This window comes from Microcaecilia unicolor, chromosome 3, assembly GCF_901765095.1.
Source record: "Microcaecilia unicolor chromosome 3, aMicUni1.1, whole genome shotgun sequence".
Taxonomy (NCBI): Eukaryota; Metazoa; Chordata; class Amphibia; order Gymnophiona; family Siphonopidae; genus Microcaecilia; species Microcaecilia unicolor.
The window spans coordinates 466539788-466566177 of NC_044033.1; the positions used below are offsets into that span (position 1 = coordinate 466539788).

A 26390-nucleotide genomic window follows, 5' to 3' on the forward strand; every position below is an offset into this window, starting at 1 on the left:
CTTCAAAGTTAAAATATTATTTTTAAATCATACATATGTTTTGAGCCCCCCCCCCCCCCCCCCCCCTCAGTCTATAGTACATGAAGTCTGGGCTTGGAAGGGATTCTGTTGGCTGAGCACATTTTTGCTGACACCAGTTTCTCTAAGTGAATTTGAGTCACTCAGGGCAGCTTTTGGCACTGCCCCAGGCATACAGTCTGAGAATGAACTGAACGCATTTTTTGTGACCTTCAGTCCCTCCCTTGAGAACTGGTTTTCCTTCCCAGAATGGAATAGCTTAGTGTGTCGAGAGTGGAGTTGGTTGCTTCCAGGTTCGGCTCCTCTGAAAGCCAGGTATTCAAACACTGGTCAGTGCTGTTCCCTGCACTGAGCCTGGCTTAGGGTCCTCTTCAGATAATGGTAAGAAAACAATGCTCTGAAAACTTTCATATTTTCACTCTGAAAACTTTCATATTTTCAGACATACAAAGTGGTTACTTCTCTTTTCCCTTGACTGCAGAAAAGCTCCAGGAAGCTGCAGGGTACTAGGTCTGGGTTACCCACTCCTCAGTTACTGCTTTTCAGGGCTTTTGGGAGGTACTGAGTACTGGCACCTTTTCCATTACCTGCTAAAATTGACCCATGGTCCCCAAGTTTTATTGAAAGAGCTCAGGCTCTACACGTCAGTTCTGACTTTTCATAGATTCTGTGACTGGTTGCAAGGGGCCTGAAGGGTGGCCTGGCATTTGAGTACCGGCACCTTTTTTACTAGAAAAAAAAACGCACTGCTGCTGTTACACTCAGAGCTTAGAGACTCTTAGGTTAAAAAAAAGTTTTAGTGCTGGGCTATGGGGCTGGAGTGGAGAGGGCAGAGAGGGTGCAAGGAATGCCCGCTACATTTCTAGGAAGATTTGTTCTGAAACCAGGAGTTGAGTCAGAAACATAAAAATAAATGTGGGAGTGTGGCACTTACTGTATAAACCAAACATTTGGTCCCCAAATACAAAACAGCTACAGGTGCTCACAGCATCTGTCCCCATCCTCTCTGTGCATTCTCTTTCTCAAATCAAGATGCCAAATCGAAAGTTGCCAGCTTGTGACTAACAGCAAATCCCCACAGCTCACACATCTATGGGAAGAAGCAGAGACCGCTTCTACCACCCACACCTGCTCTCTCAAGGTAAAGGATTAATACGTCTTCAGGTTAGCTTCAGCATGATTTTAGCTGATGCTTTTATTGGCTCTACATTAAGATACAGAGGTATTTTGAAATGGGTGCGAATTATATTAATACCATTTCAATGGTTCCTAGTTTATTGCTACATCCAAACTCTGCCCCTGGGACAGCCTGCACATAGTCCATGTAAAATATATCTGATCTTTTTTTATGTGTACTTTTTACACATATATGTAACTGACATTTTATAAAAGGGCTTTTCCACATGTAAAACAGGCTAGACACATAGAAAACCCATTATTTTACTGTTAACCCCAGCTATTAGTAACTAGGTCTCATTGTATAAAATGGAACCAGCGCTAAAATAGCACAGGTTAGTGGTAAAATAATACATCTTAACTATAGCCTATGTTGATAACTATGCCCCTAAGTTGGCTGTATGAAACCTTGCCAACATTTCAGATAATTATTGCATTATTATACTTAGTTAAGTGTTGCTCTAGGCATATTATAGAAGTTAGTTGCATATTTATGTTATTTTCATTGTCTCTAGTTTTCTAAACTACAAGTGGGTAAGGTCTGGTGTGGGCAGTAGAGATTTAATTTTAATGCTGTTAAAACTTGATTATTTAAAGTATGGATAGAACAACTATTTTTGGAATAATTCAATTAAGCAAGGGTTATTGTAGAAGTTGGAATTTATCTCAAATTTTAAGATAGTAGGATCATTTAATTCTGTCAATCATAATAAACAACTGATCTATGATATTAAATTAAACTATATTGTTGGGGTAGTAAGGGAATGCTTGCATGTTCTGCATTTGCTTTTCATATTTGTACTTTTAATATGTGTTCAGTGCCAGGAGCAGACTGACCATTCGGGCAACTGGCAGTGCCTGAGGGCCCAGAGGCTCTGCCCGGATGCCCGCTGCACACTACAGCCCTCCCCAGTCCTAGCTTTAAAGGCACACCGCTGGTGATCTAGTGGCCTCTGTGGGGGAAACATGTTCTTTCCTGCTCATTATGCTGCCGCTATTTCCCCTGCCTGACACCATCGTAGTTTTAAAACAGCCAAGACTCCCTGCGGAAGACTCGCGAGATTGTCAAGTCCCACAAGACTAAAGTGTCAGCCGCCATTTTGAAAACACGGCGGTGCTGGCAGGTAGGAGAATAGTGCAGCACAGTGGGCAGGAATAACATGCTCCGCCCCCCCTCCCCCCGCAGAGACCACTAGACCACCAGAGCCCTTCAGGTAGGACTGGGACAGTGGGGGCGGCAGCTGCAGCGGTAGGGGGCAGCAGAGCAGCAGTAGGGAGGGTGTCGGGTAGTGGCCAGGTGAGGGGCTCAGACCACCCTCAGTGCCCAGGGGCCCACACCACTCTCAGCCTGCCCCTGCTCAGTGCCTTTCCTGATTGTCCATACATTCTGCACTCTGCATGTGACCGAGTGGAGGAGTAGCCTAGTGGTTAGTGCACAGGAACTTTAATCCTGGGGAACTGGGTTTGCTTCCCACTGCAGCTCCTTGTGACTGTGGGCAGGTACAAAATAAGTACCTGTATATATGTAAACCGTTTTGAAAGTACTTGCAAAATACCACAGAAAGGCAGTATATCAAGTCGCATTTCCCTTCCCTTCCCTCTTCCCTCTCCCTTCAGAAACTGAAGACCTGGCAGATGCTTGCTTCAGTGCCCTTAGAAGTGGATGCTCAGAACCTAACGCTGGCATTAGTGCCGATTAGCGTTGGACTAGTGCTGGCGTTAATCTGCGCAGAATGCTTAGAAGACTTTAGCATAGAAAACAACGTGTACACCAAAGAGGGCCACAAATTGTATTTAAATGTAGTCAAATGGATGTTATTGAGGTCATTTGTTATGCCATTGCAAAGCTCAGAGAACAACATTGCTCTTACCACTGGAAGCCTACTGCCAGCTCAGAGCTGGCCTTAAGGAGTTTGATGAGAGGGTTTCTTATGATTTTCTGATTAAAATCTGCCAGTTTTGATATGTTTTGGAAGTGGAATGGAAGGAAGCCTGTGCAAGCCTCTAAACCTCCAGTGCTGAGAAAGAAATGTGTGTGAGTCTGAGCAAATCCGAAAGTGAAAGCACACTTTGGCGCCGGTTTTCTGCACTTCAATATAAGTCTTTCAAGTGAACGTTTTTTTTTTTTTAAAGCTTATATTTAAAGGTGCAGAAGAACAGTGCTGATGTGTGCTTCACTTCAGGGTTTGCCTGGGCATGTGCACAAGAGCTGCATTTACCAGAAAATGTTTGTGCACATGTGCCAGGCATGTTCCTCCCCCTTACTTTCAGTCTCACAGCACACATGTCATTTGAATGCCATTAGCTTTGAGCATTTGGAGAGCTATTTTTCTGCTCTTGTAGTATGGGGCAGGCGCTGTTTTACTGGAGCTTTGAGCATTGACCCCTTAGCCCTTATTGACATGCATTGTGCCCTAGTCTCAGGCTCTGATCCTATTGGTCCCTTCCCTTGCTTTCTAGCCTTGTGGGTTTTCTTGCTTTCTCCTCCCCTGTAAGCGCAATCTCCATTTTGGCTCAGAGCATGTAGTGTAGTATTGCTCTGCCCTTCTCCTCCAGGAAAATGGATTCATCACCCTTTTAGCCCAACATCACCTATTTGCCCAGCTCCTTAACACCCATCTTCCTCAGTTTATTCTCCGCATCATTCTACCAATACAATAAATTAATACATTTTCCAGACATTTTATATCCACCTCTCTGCAATATTTTTAGGCTGTCAGCAACTGTGAATGTGGTAACAATAACAAGAGAGGCAGTTGTGATAGTCCGAAGAACAAAATTGGATCAAAGAGGTTAAATTAAAATATATTTTAATTAAAATTGCCTGACATGGCCACGTTTCACCAATGAAGTCCAGCAAAAAGGAAAGACAAGCAATCCCACAAAGGTCAGCACAAGCAAGCCAAGGAGCAGGAATGACCAGAGCGATGAGCCACTGAAAATATAAACTGTATTTATTGTATATGTTCACTTGGAATCAGTACATTCAAAATGGTTGATAGAACATTCATTAGGGTATGGACTCTAAACGCATAATGCCGAAATAGAAAACCTGGCACAAAGCCAATAAGACGATAGTGCAGTACAAATTTTAACAGCATGTATCTGCCAGTAAACACATTAGTGTCTGAGCCTCTTGGGCTCTGGGCCTGGTAGGACTACCACACATGAAAATGGGAAAAAAGGTGATAGCCAGGTCTGAATTGGGAAGGGGGGGGAGAAGACGTGTGCTTAGTGGTGGACAGGCAGGCTTTATTTTCTGGTTTGTTCCTCTTGTACTGTGAACACCAAGGTTACACAGAAAATATGGAAAGACTGTTCCAGGCTCTGGTTGAGGGACAGCAGCAGCAATAACAGCTGCTGAAGACTATTGTGCAGAGGCAATGCAAGCAACAACAGACATTGCAAAGTTCATTGGAGATAAAGCAAAACTCCCTGGTATAAGTAACCCAAGCACTAGAGGCTCCCAGGCTACACACTCCAGTTCTGATGTTACCAACGATAGTACCAAAGGATGACCCAGACTACTTTTTGACAAACTTTGAGAGTACCACTCACCTAGCTGGTTGTCCAAAAGTGTCATGGACAGCATATTTAGGGAATCTGATGACTGGTAGTAGCCAGGATACATTTCAAGATGTCAGCTCACAGGATAGCCATCTATGCAGAAGTAAACACCAATCTGGAAAAGGCAGGTTGCACTCAAGAGGCCTATCAGCAACGTTCTTGAAAGGGATCTCTATAAGTGAAAGAGAATCCTCAGAATTTCTTTTACCAGCTCAAAGAGGTAACTTGGAGATGGCTCCAACCAGAGGGCAAGACTGGCCTGGAGATACCAAGAGTTATCCTCCTCGAACATTTCCCTGAGGGGCTACCTCCAACCATGAAACAATAGGTGAAATGACACTCTAGAGCGCCTTGGAGGCAGCTGAAGCTTTTTTCCAAGACCAACCCGAACCTGATCCCTATAAAAATAGGAACCAAGCTGGGAGTCCTGGGGAGAGAAGAGAGAAGTCAGAATCCAAGAACTCTAAGGACCCAAAACTGCCTTCTAGCCCGACAACCAAGAGAATGGGGTTGGAGCGATGGAGACCCTCATCCCCATGTACCCAGTGTCCTCCACCAACCTGGTCATGAGAACTGCTCTCTCTCTCTCTCTCATATGTTTCAGGTATGGGGAGAGAGGTCATATGGCCTGGAACTGCCAAGAGGTGGATAAAGATGCCATGGATGTGAATGTGGTAGCCCCAAATTTTTGTTGTTTTGTAGTGGCTTCCCCACTTAAGAGATTGAGCTTTTTGCTGCAAGCTAAATTGAATGTGAACCCCTAATAGGCACTGATAGACTCCAGCAGTGTAAGGACCCTCATTCAGAAAGGAATAGCCACCCAACACCACATAACTGATGAACAAACTGTATAATTGTCATATGTGCATGGGGACCACAGACAATATCCTACAGCTCATGTGCCCATCAAAACACCAGTTGAGCAAGCTCAGTTGGAGGTGTCGACTTTACCATGTCTTCCCTATCCAGTTATTCTGGGCCAGGGGTTTGCAAACTTCAGACCCCTCTAGGCCCTGCTAACCTGCTGGCCCAAAGAAGAGGGAAAGTTCCAATGAGTATACAGTGAACCAAAAACTGCCTAAATCCCACTGTCAGTGGCAGTTGGAGGAACTGCCCTGTCCTCTGACTTTAAGGAGCTTCAGTTTATGAAGCCCTTTTAAATAGTCTGCTAGAGCAGAGAAACAACTTCTTGTAGGAAAGTGACAAATATGGAGGCCCTGGATTGTCTGTCAGCAATGGTATATCATTCAGGAGAAGGACTCTCTCCTGGGTCAGCCAGTGGGAGTTCAGGACTGACCCTCAGGTCAGTACAGTGAGGTGGGGAGAACTAACCGCTATATTTCTGAATTGGAAGAGGACACAGTAAGCAGCAAGATGTATAAGGAGACTAAGAGAAGGGCTCCCTCCACATTCAACTAGCCAAAGCTCAGAGTCAGATTAGGAAGCAAGCTCATCAAATTAAGGAATATGAGGACAGCCTGAGAACCCTTATATAACAAAGTGAAAAATTTATGGATGAACTTTGGTCCATCAAGAATGCAGTTGAAGAGAGGAGAGGGCTGTTGGAAATCATTGAGCAGCAGGCCAAAGAAATAAAGCAGTTGAGGACCAAACCACTGGAAGGAGACCTTGCACAAGTAGGATTGACGTTGGAATCTAAGTTCCAAAAAGTCTCATCAGTATTACAAGAAAAGGAGCAGGACATTACACAGTTAAAACCCAGTTTGGAAACCCGGACTAAAGAAGTGACCCAGCAGCAAGAGAAACTAAACCCCACAAGACCTTCTCAGAAGATTATGCCAGAACAGGCCGAGGAACTGCTCAAGGAACTACAGGAAGCCAAAGAGATTGTCTGGATGACCAAGGAACAATATGAGAGTGTCAGGAGAAGATAAACAGCTGCAACAAGAGCTGGCAGGCACAGTACCCATGTGGTAGTACTCTAAGCTGCAAGGGCAGCTGATGGGAACCTGGTGGAGCTATAATACAGTGCTAGAATGAATCCAAATGCTGACCACTTTGAATACCGCACTACAACTTAAAGTTCAAGAATTTCAGGGAAAAGCAACAGAACTGGACAATTGAACAGGGGTCCTGGAGGAACACCTGGCGCAGGTCCAGGCTCAGTTGACTCAGGCAGAAGCATCCAAACATGTGATGTACAAGGAGCTAGAGGACTTAGCTAGCCAGCTCAAGAAAACGTCTCAGGGAAGAGACCCCTTAAAGGAACTGAACCACAGGGTGGGAGACCAGCTCAATGAAGTCCTGAGGAGTAATGATGGAAAACCACTGGGAGTTAAGGAGCATCCTAATGAGGAACATAACATAATATGAGAACATAAGAATAGTTATACTGAGTCATACCAATGGACCATCTAGCCCAGTATTCTGTTTCCAACAGTGGCCAAGCCAGGTCACAATACCTAATTCAAGAGAGGAACACAAACACAATTTTACTCTGAAGGAAAATGTCCAAACACACTCTTCAAAAATCCAGCAGAGAACAACCATAAATCATGAAAGGAAGCTAAGCTGATTACTTTAATAAGATAAGTTTTTCATTTTTTCTTTTTGAAGAATTATTTTTAAGACACAGTTTAGTTTTGGAATATGGCATGTGGGTGTGTCACATTTAAAACCATGTGTGCAATGATTATATGATAGTTTATGGATGAACAATTGATCTGTTTGGTCTGTGATGGTTCAATTTCAATTATGAACACATTTGGTATTATTATTAACTAGTAAAACATGCCCGTTTCTTGCGCAAATGAAACGGGCACTAGCATGGTTTCCTTCCGAACCTCCCCCCCTCCCTACTCACCCCTTCGGTGTTCTGAAGGCACTGACCGCCATTGTTCCGGACCTCGGCACGCCACCTTCAATCTGCTGTTTCATTGGTTGTGAAGCCAGTGACGCCATTGCTCCGCCCTCTACGTCATAACGTTTGACGCGAGGGCGGGGCCCCAACACAGTGGTTATGGTGGCTTCACCACCACGAAGGCTTCGAAGCGGAAGGAAGTGCCCGGAGGACCTGACAGTGACGTCAGTGTCCTCAGAACGTTGAGGGTGAGTTTTATTATATAGGATACATTTGTATATTGATCTATGGTTGATCATTGCAAGATCACAATACCTGGCAGAAACCCAAATAGTAGCAACATTCCATGCTATCAATCCCAGGGCAAGCAGTGACTTCCCCATCTCTGTCTCAATAGCAGACTATGGACATTGCCTCCAGGAACTTGTCCAAACTTTTTTTTAAATCCTGATACGTTAACCGATGTTATCACATCTTCTAGCAAAGAGTTCCAGAGCTTAACTATTTTGTTGAGTGAAAAAAATATTTATTTCTATTTGTTTTAAAAGTATTTCAATGTAACTTCCTTGAGTGTCCCCTAGTCTTTGTACTTTTTGAAAGTGTAAAAAATCAATTCAGTCTACACCACTCAGAAGTTTGTAGATCTCAATCATATCTCCCTTCAGCCATCTCTTTTCCAAGATGAAGAGCCCTAACCTCTTTAGCCTTTCCTCATATCAGAGAAGTTCCATCCCCTTTTTCATTTAGGTCACTCTTCTTTGAACCTTTTCTAATTCTGCTATATCTTTTTTGAGATACTGCGATCAGAAATGAACGCGATACTCAAGGTGAGGTTGCACCATGGAGCGATACAGAGGAATGATAGTATTCTCAATCTTATTTACCATCCCTTTCCTAATAATTCCTAGCATCCTGTTTGCTTTTTTGGCCACTGCTGCACACACACTAGGCAGAAGATTTCAATGTATTTTATACAACAACACCTAGATCTGTTTCTTGGTTGCTGACCCCAAAGATGGACCCTAGCATCCAATTTGGATTATTCCCTACAATGTGCATCACTTTGCATTTGTCCACATTTAAATTTCATCTGCCATTTGGATGCCCAGTCTTCCAATTTCCAAAAGGTCTTCCTGCAATTTTTCACAGTCTTCATGCATGTATATTACACCATGGACAATAGTGTAATATGCATACAAGAAGCACGAAGATCCTCCAAAAGTAATCCTATGGTGGGATACTGCATTCAATCAGAAGTATTAAGTTAACTTTTTCAGTTTCTGAGCACTGCTTTGACAATTAAAGGTCAGCTTCACACTTCTGATTGAATGCATTATCCCACTATAGGATTACTGTGATCGTGTCTGTACTGTTTGCTGATCAGTGAAGTAATGAGGATTATGATCCTGATCATTACATTTATGACCCCTGATGCAGGCTTTTGCTGAAACATAGCTGTGTATGGTCCTTGAATAAACTTTTGATACTACCCAATGTTGGAGGTTCATCATGCTTCTTGTATGCATCTATGTTTTCTGTACTTTGGATCCCCTCTCTTTTGCTTGTTCAATGGTGTAATATGATCATATCTACAGGCATCAGAAATTAACTTTCTATCCATATTCTATATTACTTGCAGATATCACAATGTAATAGTAGTATATCACATTATAATAATTTGTTTGACTAGTCACTAGTGAGGTACAATGGTCATAAGAGCTTTACACTGGGCCAGTCCTGGTCAAATTTAGGAGCATAGATCCTTTGCATATCGAACCCTCTGATATTATCATCTTTTGTTCATACCTGACCTGAGGTAGAAAGTTTTGGCCTTTTAAAGCTAGTAAAAATGTTTGAAGTTATTCCAATAAAAAGGCATCATCTTCTTTTCATTTTTTTTTAGTTTTGTTTTATTCCTATTACTTTTATGTTTATGTTTATTAGAATTCTTGTTATATCCCCTTCATGGGTACATCAGAGAGGTTTACAAATACAAAGTATTGCCGAAAGCAAAGATGTAGACTTGACTAACAGGATGACCACAGTACTTTATTGGGCAAAGTCTTTTGGCTATTTTAGCAGACTGTTGTTGAAGTTGGTGGCCATCTTTATTTTGGGGAAAATTAGAGGAATTAGCCGCAGATAGCTGTTTTGAATTTCTTGAAAGCCATACTAACTGAGGGGACTGGTGCATGTCAGGTTTGTCCTTTGGCAAGCTCTGCAACTCGTCACCATCCTCTGGTGCCCAGACACTGTCACAGCAGCACTGTCCGAGGTCTATGCTGGAGCGGTGAATTTGTGTCTCTCAGAAACGTTTGTCTTTTCTGTAGTGCCAGTCTGATGGTTTTCTGCACTAAATGTGCATTGAAGTGTTTCTGTATGACTAGAGGAGAGAGTTATGTGAGCTGCTCAGGGTTGTAGATCAGTGTGAGTGACTTCCATCAGAAGGATGTGATTGCAGTGGTGTGCTGAAGAGGTGAGGAGTGAGAGAAAGGTATTCCTGGTGCACTAAACCTGCTTAGAGAATGCTAGTACTATGTACTTAAAAAAAAAAAAAAAAAGAAGAAGCTGTGATACAGAAACATTACAGAGGAACTTCAGTAGCAGCATCTTTCCTTTAACAGAGCTCTTTATGGGATTTGGAAAGAGAACAGTTTAAAAACATTTTAAAAAGCAAGTTTTAGATTACTGCGATGTTCACAATGTTCAACAATTAAAGTTAGATATTTTCTTTTAGAATCTGGTGGAAGCTCAGATTGTCTTTAAGCTTTGCTGTTTTGTTCACAGGATTTTGAAGGGCTTGACTCCATTCTATATGTATCCTTTGATGAGTATTGTTTTTTATCTATGACACTCGTAATAGCCTAAGATTGTCAGTATCCTCTTGTAAAAGTGTATGTTTTAAGAGAAATTTTACAGCATTATTTTTTTTATCAAGTGTCTAAAATTTGAAATTCTTTACTAACTTTTGTGATCTTTACATCAGGATACATACTCTTTCATAATTACCTAAAAGCAATTTTATTCAGAAAATATATGCTTTCTAATTAAGATAGTGTATATGATTCTTTTCATAAGTTTGTATTTGAGTTGGACCCTAAGCATAATTGTAAATTCCTAGCTTGTTTGAATTGGCCTTTTCTTTATGAACTGCAATCCACTCTGAACCTACTTAAGGTGTTGATGGTAATATAACATCAAGATAATGTAATGTAGAATAGCAGCACAAACACATCTGGATCTGGTGTGTGCTGAAGGTGCTGTGCTTCACTACTTGCAGGTTTATGTATGCTAGAACTGCCCATGTAGTTACACTGTAATATTAGCCATAGGGAGGTTTACAAGTCCCCATTCTTCATTATATCTGTTATACTGACTGAAGAAGTGCAGTTGCTGCAGAAAAGATTTAAAAGGAGGAAAGATGCAGACTGACAGCGTAACTGTTGTGTACATGATCAGAATTCTGCCAATATAAATCTGTTTATCCATCCCTACTAGCCCATAATGCAGGGAGCTAGTACTACCCCTATCCCTTTGCTCCAACAAGAACTTTCACCCCAATGCCCCTCACCCTAGAAGCAATTTTCAATTTAAATGCAGTCATTCAAGGTTACCAATATAAAAATCAAATCATAACACTGGACAACAAGATAGTAGTACAATGGTCACAGCTTTATTTATTATAACAAAATAACAAGGATTCCCACACCCGAGCTACATTAAATAATATATCAATTTAGACATTAAATAATATATCAATTTAGACAACAGTACAGTGAAATCCTACCCACCATGAACAGCTAGCTAGCTATCATTCAAACCAAAGCTAACCCTCAACCCTGCCATGCTTAGCTAGGGCTTGGGAGTAAGCATGGGTCTCCATGCAAACCACCAGGTCAAATGACCCAGCATTATCACTTAATTTTACAGTCTAGTAAAATTAAGATGATCAAATTGTCACTCCCTCATTACAGGAATCAGATTGGATGTGCCATCAGCTGTGTGACAGAAACAGAGCTCAGGGGCCCACACATGTCCAAGGATCACATTAATAAGCTTAACAAGGGTGGGTGGGAGGGAAAACTGCCTTTGAGGAGCAGGAAACCATCCTGATCCTTGGAGAGGGCTCCTTAAATTTTGCCCACTCAGCTCCTCCCTGTGCACAAAAATAGCCAACCCTGAGCCTGGAATTTGGAGCTTCTTGAAAGTTTAAACAAAAATATCCCCTAATTTTAAATCTTGAAGAAACCCTCCCTGTAATGGTCAGCTCAAGGATGGGTGCCACTCAGCCCTCTGTTATGAGGGTGATTCTTGGGATAAGCTCTCGCCCCTTGCATTTCTTTATAACACACAAGGGAAAATATTTTTGAATGTTGATCAAAACCTGCTTTTTATAAGTTTCTTATGTCATTCACTGTTTCTTTGCTCCCAGTAAGGTTAACTTTCATGGAATACCTAGCTGAAAAGCCACAGAGTGATTCCTCTTCTCCTGGACCACAAAGAAGGTGCTAAGAAGACAGAAACTGTCACAGATACTGGATGTAGTACAAGCATGGATCTACTTGTCCACTTACTAGCTTGCATTTTTGGTACTGGTTCCTGGGTGGCCATCAATGGCCTATGGGTGGAACTTCCTCTTCTTGTCAGTCAGTTACCAGAAGGCTGGTATTTGCCCTCCTACTTGACTGTTATCATCCAAATGGCAAATGTAGGACCTCTTTTTGTCACACTTATGCACAGATTCAAACCCGGAAAGCTAAATGAAGTGATTGTCATCTATGGCATTGTAATTCTTGGCATCCTGGCATGCTTGCTATTGGGGTTCTTCTGGCAGCGAACCACTATGATTGGGGGCGTCCTCCATAGCACAGCCTTCCTCATCATCACCTTCTTCTTATCCATGGTAGACTGCACTTCTTCTGTCACCTTCTTGCCATTCATGATGCGACTTCAGCCAAAGTACATCACCACCTATTTCATTGGTGAGGGTCTCAGTGGCTTCCTCCCTGGTATCATAGCACTGGCTCAGGGAGCTGGCATGGTCAAATGTGTTAATGCTTCCCAGACTCTTAACAGCACTGTGGGCAATTCAAATGACACTAGTGGCTTCCAACAAATGGAAACACAATATCTGCCCCCCAACTTTTCCACTGAGATCTTCTTCTTTCTCTTGGCTGCAATGATGGTTTTCTGCTTAGTGGCCTTTTTCTTTCTTACAAGGGTACCTACAATTTTGGAGATATCCAGAGAAAACTTGGTTGCCAGTTCTGTCAACATCAACTCATCTGAAACAACCACCAGGAATGACAGCTCCACCCTAGGACCAGACCCAGATAGAAATACAACTGAACACAATGAAGGAGCAGCTGATACACAATGTAAAGAAGAGAGTTACACAATATCTCAGCTCGTATTTATATATCTTCTTGTTGTCTGGGTGAACTCTCTGACCAATGGGATCCTGCCTTCAGTACAGACCTATTCATGCATGCCGTATGGGAGCATGGCTTATCACCTCTGTGCAACCTTGAGCTCCATGGCCAACCCACTTGCTTGCTTTATTGCCATGTTTGTGCCCAGAAGGTAAGTTCACCTTGGCATGGTGAAACTGGAATGGCTCAGTTTCATCATTTTGTGGGCTTGAAAGCCATGGCAGAATTGATTTCACATCTGAGTCCCCAAAATAACAGACTTGAACTGAATATAGTCCTGGGAGTTTTGTTATCAATCTAGCAGCTAATAGTACCTTTTAAAAATGCTACTCTAGTAAGATAGGAATGCAAAACCACCAGATTCAGATTCAAAGCGATGAACAGGCCAGAAGCAGAGCTGAAGTATGAGAGCACAGTAGGGGGGGTGGAACAGGATGGGGCCATGAAGACAAGAAGCTGGACCTGGTGAATAGGTTGGGACAGATTGATGGTGTCTGCTGCCAGTAATTACTAAGTGTCATGGCTTGGGATTACTGAGCAGTAAAAGTAAGCTAAAAAGAAGTCATTTATAAATGCCAAAATTCAATAGTAAGTGCTGCACTGAAACAGGGTGAAATACAGATCAAATGTTTTTTGTTACATTTGTACCCCACATTTTCCCACTCATGGCAGGCAATGGAGGGTTAAGTGACTTGTCCAGAGTCACAAGGAGCTGCTTGTGCGGGGAATCAAACTCAGTTCCTCAGGACCAAAGTCCACCACCCTAACCACTAGGCCACTCCTCCACTCTTTGTGGTCAAGCCAAGTCTTACTGGAGAAGTTGAACTGGCCAACCTGTATTTGCTTGTCACTTCAGATCCATGGATGAAGGGATTCTAGTTCCAATGTGCTACAGCCTGCAGATTTATTTTTATTTTTTTATAAATACTAATGTATTAATTGCATCTTATATCTTACAAAGCAATTTACAATATTCAGTAAATATAGATGACACAGAGTAAAATATATTCCTGCAGTACAACCATCTGACATTAGGCTTGGCTTTATGTGGAACTGAAGGCAGAGTGAGCAGAAATGAAGCAAGAAAATGCAGGGCAAGTCCATGATCCCAGCACCCCTCCCCTCCCCACACAAACACATGCAGACATGCAGTCACTCACACACAGTCACATACACAAAATATCTCCAGTCCCTGAGAAGCTGTTCTCCAGAAAAGATACAGATTTTTGTTTATAAAGGTGGTTAATGTGCCACAATAAATTAATAAATAACAAATAAATTGTGTGAATGGAGGTAGACATAACATCCAGGTGCAACAAAACTGACCTAGAATTTTACTGAAGGACTGTGAATAATCTGCCCACAGTATTTCTTGTGCTTGATTTGAACTCTTTCCTTGCCCACAGGTCTCTTCTATTGCTGGGAGTCCTTGCATTGGTTGGCACAAGTTTTGGAATGTATAACATGGCAATGGCTGCCCTGAGTCCTTGCCCCTTACTGCAACATTCAGACTGGGGTGATGTACTTATTGTGAGTATTTCACTCATATTCCCTAAATCAGCTAACAACAAACTGTAAGGAGGAGTTAGAATTAGAAAAAAAGAAGCCTTTCTATGCCCCCTGCTCCCTCCAAATGTTTTCATTGCATTGGCCCAATAGGAAGATGCCTTTTGTCCAAGCAGTCTTCTGTTCCTCTGGGCTTTTAGCTCTTTCTGAACCAGTGTTTATGTAAACCAGGAGGGTCGGAATCAAGAGCCAGGTCCAAGAATCAAACCTAGGTCCTGCACATGGCAGCAACCAGCACTCAAGGATGACTTGGTGCCAGATAGCTGGTCCAGCTCAGAAATGTTCTGACCTCATGTTCTGACCTCATAGAATTGGCTATAAGTCTTATATAGGAAGCACTGACCCTGCACATCTGTACTAGGACTATAGAAGCAAGAATATGTTCCCTTTAGCTGTCCAGCAATACCAACTTTTCTGTTAAAACAAGAGTCCCCAAACTTTTCATAACAAGGGCCACATTGAACATTTTAGGTCACCAACACAGCTGAGGTGTGTGTGTGGGAAGGGGGGGGGGGCATGCCTGTTGGGCCCTTTCAGTGATTTGAAATATTGGGGGATGGGTGTGGCAGATGGAGTGGTGGTAATAATATTTCTCACAAGTTTACCACCTCCTTGCATCTTTCCTTTTCTCTCAGCATTTTATCATCTGTCCTTCTCCTCCCCCTATCTCCCATTCTTTCTTCCACAGCATCCTTTCTGTTCTTTCCCCCTATTTTGCTATGCACTGTGATGGCTCCAGCTAGGACTTCTCATGCTACCACTGTTGCACAAACTGCAGCCACTTTATTTGGTGGCAGATTTAGTTTGCGAATGAACCCTCACCCCAACCCAGGATTTTATTTACTTGAAGTAAAGTAGGCCAGAAAAATGTCCTTAGTGAGGTGCAGTGGCGTACCAAGGGGGGGGGGCGGTCCGCCCCGGGTGCACGCCGCTGGGGGGGTGCCGCGCGCCTGTCGGCTCTTCGTTTTCATGCTCCCTTTGCCCTGGAACAGGTTACTTCCTGTTCCGGGGCAGAGGGAGCATGAAAACGAAGAGCCGGCAGGCGCGCGGCACCCTCCCCCCCAGCGGCGTGCACCCGGCGGGGGTTTCTCTCGCCAGGGGGGGCGTTGCGCTGTTCCAGGGGGGCGCTGCACCCGGGGGGGGCGGGGCGCATCGGCGATCCGCCCCTGGTGTCAGCCCCCCCTAGGAACGCCACTGGTGAGGTGCAATTTGAGGACCCTCACTTCAACCACCTAACAGAGACATTTTAGAGAATCACCACCGTACCTGCATCTGGACATCCTGATGTCTCCAAAACCAGATCCTTGTTGCTTATACAGTTGATGACAAAAGTTCATAGCTGAGCTCTGAGCTCAGCTATGAACTTCTGGCATCAACTGTATAAACTATGAATTTATCTCTAAGTCTTTAATCTTCTCAGCTGTATAAAGTCCATATTTCACTTCCCTAAGAAATGCAATACTTTGGACATCCTAATCTAATCTAATCTCATACTTGATATACTGCTAAATTCCTCAATGGGTCCAAAATCGGTGAACAATAAAATTACTCCAATACACAATTAAATATCATACTTGCAGAAACACAATCAGAATAAAAGAACTAAGTTGTCTATACAACATTTAAAACTAAATATTCTTGGAATAAAAAAGTTTTCATATTTTTACAGAATGAACCTGGCAGTATGTGCTGTATGGTTCTAGGTCAGTTTCCAACTGGACAATTCCCACTCACCAATTACCCCCTGGACAATTCCCAACTAGGTCAATTTTCCTCCCCTCTGCTCAGGACAATCCCCCCCCCCCCCCCATAACATTTATATTGCCAAATATGCTTCAAACTGTATAGTAAACCATTAGAAAGAAGGAAGGGGGTGGACAGTTACAAGGCTGAATCAGTTGTATCTCTAGTTTTCCTTTTAAATCTAGTATTTATAGTGGAACCCAATTGTGACAGGATTTGTAGGACATTGTCCCTCACCCTTAAGAAAAGTTCCTCTTTAGGTAGCCTGGGCCACCTTAAAAAGCGCAGGTCCTGCCCCGGGAGCCAGGAAGGGTGGAGTCACTACAGGGAAGTTCAAAAGACAGGGCAAGGCAGAAATTAAGGAGGCTCATGGAAGGAAGATGGAAGCCCCAGTCTATGTCCTGACTGAGTACGTCTAACTGCTGTGATCTGGATGACGTAAGCTAATCTTGTGTTTTTTCATTAAGATTTGCAAGTTTTGCTTTGAGGTAGGTGAGAGCCAGACGAGAACCTTGTGGTCTGGTGGGAGCCAGACCTGAGAACCTTTGAGGTCTGGTGGGAGCCAGACCTGAGAACCTATGCTGTATTTGAGGTGTGGGAACCCCGGCAGTCATAAACTGTTAGGACTACTGCTAGAGGCCTGTTTAATAACTGTGATCCTGAACCACAGAGGTCTATCCACACTATGACTTGAGCCCTGTGAAGGAACAGGCCTGGGGATTCCTGTAAATAAATACTTATTTTGTGTGCATCCCTGTTGTCCGGCTGTGTTATTCCACATAGTAACATAGTAAGTGACAGCAGATAAAGACCTGAACAATCCATCCAGTCTGCCCAACAGACACACTCATTATCAATTCATGATTAAATCAGCAATGAATGTTATATTCTATACTTTATCACAAGTCTTTCTTTGATGTTTCTGGTACATAGACCATAGAAGTCCACCTGGCTCTGTCCTTGTGTTCCACCTACTGGAGTTGCCATCAAAACCCACTACAGCCTATCCGAATCCATCTTGTCATTTACGTGATCCAGACCATTGAATCGCTTTCCAGCCTATCCTAAACTGGGTTACCATATACAGACACAGACCTACAAAGTTTGCCCGGCACTGGCCTTATTTCTTCACAGCCGGAGTCGCCATCCAAGCATCACTGCAGCCTTTTAAGGTTTTTTTTTTTAAATATTTGTTTTATACCATCTATTTTCTAAATAGAGTTCCTCTGTGTTCATCCTATGCCTTTTTGAATTCTGTCACTGTTTTTATCTCTACCACCTCCCTCGGGAGGGCATTCCAGGCATCGACCACCCTCTCCGTGAAAAAGAATTTCCTGACATTACTCCTAAGTCTACCATCCTGCAACCTCAGCTCATGTCATCTAGTTTTACCATTTCCCCTTCTTTGAAAGAGATTTGTTTCTATATTAATACTTTTCAAGTATTTAAAAGTCTGTATCATATCTCCCTTGTCCCTTCTTTCCTCTAGGCTATACATATTCAGGTCTTCCAGACTCTTCTCATATATCTTCTGGTGCAAACCCCATATAATTTTTGTCACCACCTTAGCTAGATATGGCCTCAAAACTGAACACAATACTCCAGATGGGGCCTCATCAGTGACTCGTACAGGGGCATCAACACCTCCTTTCCTCTGCTGGTTACACCTCTCTCAATGCAGCCCCTCTCTCGATTCAGTCTAGCATCCTTCTGGCTATGGCCACTGCTTTGTCACACTGGTTTTTCACTTTAAGGTGCGTGGACACCATCACCCCAAGGTCCCTCTCCCTGTCTGTGCATATCAGCTTCTCACTTTCTAGGACATATGACTTCCTTGGGTTTCTACTCCCCAAAAGCATTACTTTGTGTTTCTTTAAATTAAATTTTAATTGCCAAACCTTAGACCATTCTTCTAACATTTGCAGATCCTTTTTCATGTTTTCCACTCCCTCTGGGGTATCCACTCTATTACAAATCTTGGTATCATCCGCAAAAATGCAAACCTTACTTTTTAATCCTTCGGCAATGTCACTCACGAATACATTGAACAGAATTGGCCCAAGCACTGATCCCTAAGGCACTCCGCTACTCAGATTTCCTTCTTACAAGTGAATTCCATTGACCACCACCCTTTAGTGTCTGTCCATCAACCAGTTTCTAATCCAATTCACCACTTTTGGTCCTAACTCTAGATTTTCAAGTTTATTTAAGAGTATCCTATAAGGAACTGTGTCAAAGGCTTTGCTGAAATCCAAGTAGATTCATCTACAGCATGTCACTGATCCAGTTCTCTGGTTGCCCAGTCAAAGAATTCAATAAAAATTTGTTTGGCATGATTTACCTTTGGTAAAACCATGTTGCCTCAGATCTTGTAACTCATTGGATTCCAGGAAATTTACTATCCTTTCCTTCAGCAATGCTTCCATTATTTTTCCAATAACCGAAGTGAGGCTTACCGGCCTGTAGTTTCCCACCACTTCTCTGTCACCACGTTTGTGAAAAGGGACCACTCCTCTCTTCTCCAGTCCCATGGAACCTCTCCCATCTCCAAGGATTTATTTTAAAAAATCTTTAAGAGAACCCGCCAAAACCTCTTTAAGTTCCCGTGAAGGGGCATAATCGAACAGCGCCGGCCATCTACATCTAAATGGCCGGCGCCGCAAACAGCGGACCCGAACCGTATTATCGAAAAAGATGGCCAGCCATCTTTCGTTTTGATAATACAGTTCGGGCCAGCCAAATGTCAGAGATGGCCGGGTTTGAGATGGCCGGCCTCGGTTTTCGCCGATAATGGAAACCGAGGCCGGCCATCTCAAACCCAGTCAAACCCAAGGCATTTGGTCATGGGAGGGGCCAGCATTTGTAGTGCACTGGTCCCCCTGAATATGCCAGGACACCAACTGGGCACCCTAGGGGGCACTGCAGTGGACTTCAAAAATTGCTCCCAGGTGCATACCTCCCTTACCTTGGGTGCTGAGCCCCCCAAATCTCCCCCCAAATCCCACTCCCCACAACTGTACACCACTACCATAGCCCTTAGGGGTGAAAGGGGGCACCTAGATGTGGGTACAGTGGGTTTTGGGGGGGTTTGGAGGGCTCAACACTTACCACCACAAGTGTAACAGATAGGGGGGGGGGATAGACCTGGGTCCACCTGCCTGAAGTGCACTGCACCCACTAAAAACTGCTCCAGGGACCTGCATACTGCTGTCATGGAGCTGGGTATGACATTTCAGGCTGGCATAGAGGCTGGCAAAAAAATGATTTTTTTTTTTTTGGGTGGGAGGGGATTGGTGACCACTGGGGGAGTAAGGGGAGGTCATCCCCGATTCCCTCCGGTGGTCATCTGCTCAGTTGGGGCACTTTTTTGAGACATGGTCCTAAAAATAAATGGACAAAGTGAAGCCGGCGAAATGCTCCTCAGAGCCGGCCTTCTTTTTTCCATTATCAGCCGAAGCCGGCCATCTCGTAACCACGCCCCCGTCCCGCCTTCCATACCCTGCCGAAACGCCCCCTTGAACTTTGGCCAGCTCTGCGATGGAAAGCAGTTGAAGCCGATGAAAATCAGCTTTTTATTATAACGATTTCGCCGGCTTCAGGAGATGGCCGGCCTTCTCGTTCGAAAATAAGCTGGTTAATATCCTGGGATGGATCCCATCTGTTCCCATGGTTTTGTCCAACATCAATTTTTCAAGTTGTTCATAAACACATTCTTCAGTCAACGGTGTGATATCCACTCCATTCTTATATGTTCCTTTTCCAGGATTTTCTTCCGTGAACACAGAACAGAATTATTGTTTAGCACATTCACTTTTTCTTCATTGCTCTCCACACAGCTATCCATAGCATCTTTCAGTCTCACCATTCAATTTTTAGCCTTCCTCCTTTCACTAATACAAAAAATTGTTGTCTCCCATTCTTACATTTCAAGCCATTTGCTTTTCTGCCTCTGCTTTCGCCAGATGTGTATTCCTCTTGGCTTCTTTCAGTTTCTTCCGGTATTCTTTTCTGTGTTCCTCTCCATGAGTTTTTCTGTATTTCATGAACTCAACCTTTTTTGCCTTTATTATCTCATCCACTTGTTTGGAGAACCATATCAGTTTCCTTTTTTTCTTGCTTTTATTTACTCCCCTTACTTAAAGGTCAGTAGCCATTTTAATAGCTCCTTTCAGCCTGGACCACTGTCTTTTCACTTCTCATGTCTTCCTATCCCATCAGCTCTTTCTTCAAGTATACCCCCATTTTATTAAAGTCAGCATGTTTAAAATCCAGAACTTTGAGTTTTGAGTGACTGTCTTTCGCTCTAGCTGTTATATCAAATCAAACCATTTGATGATCACTACTACCCAGGTGGGCATCTACTCTGACATTAGACACACTTTCCCCATTTGTGAGCACTAGATCCAGAGTATCTCCTTCCGTCATGTGATCCATCACCATTTGTCTGAGCAGAGCACTTTGAAAGGTATCCACTATCTCCCTACTTCTTTCTGATTCTACAGATGGAACTTTCCAGTCCACATGAGACAAGTTGAAATCTCCCAGTAACAGCACTTCCCTTTTCTTTCCCAACCTTTGGACAATATGTGTCTAGGCATTTAAACTAGAAGCTGGAGGTGGCAGGTGGAAGATCTGCGACCAGATCTTTATCATGCTGCTCCAAATGTGTTGGAGGTCTGTAGACAACACCCATGTGGATAGAGGTTCCGTCTTCCCTTTTCAAGGCAATCCATATTGCTTCTTCCTTTCCCCAGACCCCCCTGCATTTCAGTTGCTTTGATATTCTTTCTCACATAGAGCTATTCCTTCACCTTTTCAACCATCTCTATCCTTCCTAAATAGATTATATCCTGGTATGTTTGTGTCCCATTCATGGGAGTCATTGAACCATGTCTCTGTGATAGCGAAAACATCTAAAGCTGCCCCTACCATCGGGGCTTTCAGATCATGAACTTTGTTGCTTAGACTGCAAGCATTTGTGGTCATTGCTTTCCAACTACATTTCAGTGGCAGTCTCATCTTCTGTATAGTTTTTTGTTAAGATTGTTGTTTTCATTGTTTTCTTTACTACTGTCACAGCTTGTCTTTCGCTGGGGGTGACTACCTAAATTGACCTGCTTCCAACTGCCACCTCCAGCTTCTAGTTTAAATGCCTAGACACATATTGTCTGAATCTCTCACCAAGGATTCCTTTTCCTGCCACAGTGAGATGCAACTCATCATTATAATATAGTCTTTTGTTTTTCCATGAATTGCATCATCCTCCAATGTACTTAAAACCTTCTTGGTAACACTAGGCTTTTAGCCACTTATTGAAGTTCTCAGTATTTTGTAGTCTTTCCTCTCCCTTTCCATAAGTAGGTAGAACTCAGAAAATGCTATAGTCTGTACCAAGGGTTTTAATTCCTCCCCAACTCTGTGGGCTACAAGCAGGGTATTATTGGCTAGATCATTTGTGCCCGGATGGATAACAACATCAGTGTTAGATCCCTTATTCTCTTCTTTGAGAATAAGGGGATCTAGTGCAGTTGTGTTTTTCTCTTTCTTGTTGTTTTTGTTATCCTATCTTATATTGAAGTCCTTTTCTGACTTTTTTTTTTTTGTTTAGTCTGTAAACTGCTGAGATCTATGTTCAGGTAAAGCAGTATAGCACATGTTGAAATAAATAAATATGCTAAAAACATGATGAATTGAACTAACAATCTAAATTGTACCTGAGTCACAAGGAACATCAGTGGGAAAAGTAGGATTTGAACGCTTCTCTGGATCTGTCCCTGCTCTAACTCCACTAAACTTCTTCGATTTACAAGAACTGCATTCCCTGCTCGGGTTCTATATGTAGTAATAAGAATACCATATGAATAAAAGTTTAGTTTCACATTTTTCCAATTAAAATTGCTCGGGGGAGGGGGTATTATAATACAGTAAGCTGGTATAATAACACACAATTATACTATCCATTACATAAAAATAGGAAGTCTGGAGTCTGTCTCCCTGAACCAAAAACACTCACCAAGCTGAAGAAAGATTTCATCCAGTGGAATCCAAGCCCTGCTTTATGATAAACCTGCAATAACAGTGCTGGTTTCTCAGAGGTTTGTGCTGTGCATGTACATGCTAAAGGTCTCTAGTTCAGCCTCTGGGTTGGGCTTCCTGATCTGACTGCAGCTGAGATTGGTTTAGTGTCAGGGTTTACAGTCCTAGGGTGGGGATCATGTTCATCATTCAGGGGCAGATGATCAAAAGCCCTGCGCTGTTCCAAACAGCGCCCTAAAAATAGCGCCGGGACAGCGCAGGGCTTTACTGCATCGATGATCAAAGATAATGCATGCAAATCTAAGCAGCGCTATTATCTTTGATTATCATGTTTAAAGTGCGGGAGAATTGTGCCGAGCATGCGCTCAGCACAATCCTCCCACACTTGTTTGACAGGTCTGGGCTGTCAAAAGCCCAAACCTGTCAAACAGCCTGCCCCGAGGCCCGAACAACGAGCCCCCCCCAAACCCCCAGAAAACGTCGTGGCCGCCGCCGGCCAAACCCTCTCCCACCCTCCCACCCACCGACGGGGGGGGGGGGGCTGGAGGATTGGTGGGTCTCCAGCCCCCGAAACCCCCAGAAATCGTTGATTGGCCGCCTCCGGCCAAAGGATCTCCTACTGTGATCCATCAACGAGGGGGGGGGTGGGGGCTGGAGGTCCACCGGACCCCAAATCCTCCCCCCAGCGTTGTCCTTCAATTCCCTGGTGGTCCGTGGTGTGCTGTGACGTCGTGCCGGCCCCCTCCCGGCCCCCCTACCTTTTGTTGGAGGAGGGATGCAGCCTGCCTGCCTCCCTCCTTTTTCAGTCAGTCGAGGCCCAAAATGGCGGCGCCCAGAACCGCCCACTGCATCCTGGGATGCGCTGGGCAGGGCTACAAACCATGCAAGGGAATCGCTCCCTTACATGGTCTGTAGCCCCGCCCAGTGCATCCCAGGATGCAGTGGGCGGTGCTGGGCGCCGCCATTTTGGGCTTCGACTGGAAGAGGAGGGAGGCAGGCAGGCTGCGTCCCTCCTCCAACAAAGGGTAGGGAGGCCGGGAGGAGGCCAGCACGACGTCACAGCACACCACGGACCACCAGGGAATCGAAGGACAACGCTGGGGGGAGGATTTGGGGTCCGGTGGACCTCCAGCCCCCACCTCCCCTCGTCGATGGATCACAGTAGGAGATCATGGGGGGGGGGATCGTCGGGGGGACCGGAGGTCCACCGGACCTCCAGCCCCCCGTTCGCGTTTGCCTTGGGGGGGGGAAGGGGGGCCTGCCAGCATGCAACTGCATGCTGGACAGGGCTCACCATTCCTCCTCAATGATCTGCAAAATCTAACGCCAGCTCGGAGCTGGCATTGATTTTGCTGCAGCCAGCGACCCAATCTTTGGTGCGCTGGTCGCTGATCATTGGGGATGAATGCATTAAGTGCCAATTAGCATGCATTTGCAAGCTAATTGCGCTAGAAGCACTGTTTAGCATGCATTTGCATGCTATTTGCGCTGAGAGCCCTCGAGTGCGCTGTTTCAGGCGCTCGAGGGCTCTGATCATGGATCAGCTGCAAACTCTGGCGCTAGTATGGCGTTAACAGCCTCTAGCGCCAGAGTTTGCTTTTGATCATGAGGGCCTCAGAGTGTTAACTTGTAGCTGCATTTCCAGTTCATGATCCAGGGTAAATGGCTTCCAGCCTCAGGGCCACTACCACAATGAGGGAAGAATGGTCTAAGAGGGGAAATCCCAGGTAGTTGTCAATGAAGACTTAAGGAATCAGGATCCCAGTATAGATTCCAACTAAGCTGGAAGAGAAAAGCAGAATTACTGTGCAAAGAAATCTTTTTGTACTGTTTTTCAGTCATGGCTCAAAGCCAGAGACATGAGAAAGTCATCAATGATAAAAACACTTTATTGTTGGTACTTGCAAACATGCAAAGCCCAATACAGCACCATGTTTCAGCACTAAGTGCCTGCCTCAGGGGTCATAAAGTATTGTGGTATCCAACCAATGTATAAATTAAGCACTAAAGATCCGCTGTAATGAATATTGGACTGGTCTTGAGAAAGACCTTTGTAATTGCGATGTGCTTGTAACTCACACAGCGTTGAGCTACAAGCGCATTGCAATTATAAAGTGCTTGATTTATACATTGTTTTGGAAACCACAGCACTTTGTGACCCCTGAGGCAGGCACGTAGTGCTGAAACACAGTGCCATGTCGGGCTTTGCATGTTTGCAAGTACCAACAATAAAGTGTTTTTAACATTGACTACTCTCTCGTGTCCCTGGTCTTTCTCAAGCCTTCTCTAACATCCCACTATCGTCTGCCAACTACATTCTATGTGGAATTTCTTTCGGTTTACTTTTTTACTTCAAAGCCAGTATCATCAATAGGTCTGCTTTTCCTGTTTATAAGTGTGTGTTTTGGTATTGCCAGGTCATCTCATGGGTGCTTTTTACTGGGACTCTCAGCTATGTCAAGGTGATGATTGGAATTATCCTACGTGACCAGAACTACAGCGCCCTTGTATGGTGTGGAGCTGCAGTGCAGCTGGGCTCTCTGGTTGGAGCCTTGGTTATGTTCCCTGTGGTCAGTGTGTACAACGTTTTCAAGTCTTCAGACTGCAACACAAAATGTTCTTTCTGACCTTCAACCAAGAAAGGTGAAGTGCTCAGAGGAGCACAGGCTCTTGGGCGAGGATTAAGAGCTTCTCCTGCTGATTGATCTCTCCAGTGCTTATACTAATTGACTTCTACGAATGGAAATGAATGATGAAGATTCACATATCTATGTTGGTTTGGTAAAGGGTAGAATCTTCATACTCTAATTCTTTATCAAAGGAAACATAACAAGCAATGGATGGTAATAGAATTTACCATGCTCTCTGGTGTAGTAATTTATAAGAGTTTTTGAATAAATAAATAAAATTTGACAACTCCTCAACAGAAAAAAGTAATGACTTCCCTTGGACACATAAACCCCTCTGCAAGCTGAGATGAGTCAATCCAATGTATGCTTGCCAGCTAACTCCATGAGAAAAGGGTTAATGCAGTCCTTGTTTCATTTGTTTTATCATTTCTAGCCTATATCTGATGTCTGTTCCTCCCAGTATCCTCTAGAGTGACTCCCAGGTCCATCCTGACCTGCCCGAGCTGTTACCCTGTGCCCTATCTGGCCACTACCTCATGCTTCAGCCAGCTGCTTGGGAGGTTTGCAGCCCACCTGCCTATTCCTCCTAATACTTTCCATGGTGTGACCTCAACTTGAGTATGGTGTACAGTTCTGGTCACCAAATCTCAAAAAGGATATAGCAGAATTAGAAAAGGTACAAATAATGTTAATAATTATTAGGAAAGGAATGGAAAAGAAAAATAATGTTATAATGCCTTAGTATCGCTGTATGGTGCGATTGCATCTTGAATACTGTGTGCATTTCTGGTCACTGCATTTCAAAAAAGATATATCAGAATTAGAAAAGATACAAAGAAGGGTGACAAAAATGATACAGGGGATAAGACGACTTCCCTATGAGAAAAGGTAAAAGCAGCTAGGGATCTGGTTTGTAGAAGAGACATCTAAGGGGAGATAGAGGTCTATAAAATAATGAGTGGAATGGAATAGGTGGATGTGAATCACCTGTTTATTCTTTCCAAAAATACTAGAACCAGGAGGCACACAATGAAGCTACAAAGTAGAGAAAATATTTCTTCACTCAATATGTAATTAAACTCTGGAATTCATTGCTAGAGACTATGCTAAAAGCAGTGAGTTTAGCAGGGCTTAATAAAGGTTTGGATAATTCCCTAAAACAAAAGTCCATAAACCATTATTAAGATGGACTTGGGAAAATCTACTGCTTATTTCTAGGATAAGAGGATAAAATCTGTCTCATTCTTTTGGGATCTTGCCAGGCACTTGTGACCAGGCTTGACCACTGTTGAAAATAGGATACTGTACTTAATGTTCCTTCAGTCTGTCCCAGTGCTTAGGTTCTTATGTAACTCAGGCCTCCATTTCTGTTACCTTGCACTTCATGCATCCATTTGCCAG

At 43.7% G+C, this 26390-nt stretch overlaps 1 protein-coding gene across 3 annotated transcripts; it reads left to right on the plus strand.

Annotated features, from left to right (window-relative positions):
• Positions 1 to 281: 281 nt before the first annotated feature.
• On the plus strand, positions 282 to 25659 carry SLC52A3 (solute carrier family 52 member 3). Of its 3 annotated transcripts, XM_030198998.1 has the most exons (5): positions 282 to 399; positions 1051 to 1159; positions 12015 to 13165; positions 14421 to 14544; positions 24777 to 25659. In XM_030198998.1, exons 3-5 carry the CDS (start codon positions 12135 to 12137, stop codon positions 24984 to 24986), a joined length of 1365 nt encoding a protein of 454 aa, XP_030054858.1. In that variant the 5' UTR covers positions 282 to 399; positions 1051 to 1159; positions 12015 to 12134; the 3' UTR covers positions 24987 to 25659. The 3 variants fall into 3 exon arrangements, with proteins under 3 accessions (XP_030054858.1, XP_030054857.1, XP_030054859.1); XM_030198997.1 differs by lacking the exon at positions 1051 to 1159; XM_030198999.1 differs by lacking the exons at positions 282 to 399; positions 1051 to 1159 and adding an exon at positions 10416 to 10476.
• Positions 25660 to 26390: the final 731 nt, after the last annotated feature.

Bases quoted from the DNA above. Each gene is read 5' to 3' on its own strand.
- SLC52A3 (XM_030198998.1), top strand. From the start codon at position 12,135: ATGGATCTACTTGTCCACTTACTAGCTTGCATTTTTGGTACTGGTTCC. The intron at 13,166-14,420 runs GTAAGTTCACCT...CCTTGCCCACAG, and splicing joins GCCATGTTTGTGCCCAGAAG to GTCTCTTCTATTGCTGGGAG. The intron at 14,545-24,776 runs GTGAGTATTTCA...TGGTATTGCCAG, and splicing joins ACTGGGGTGATGTACTTATT to GTCATCTCATGGGTGCTTTT.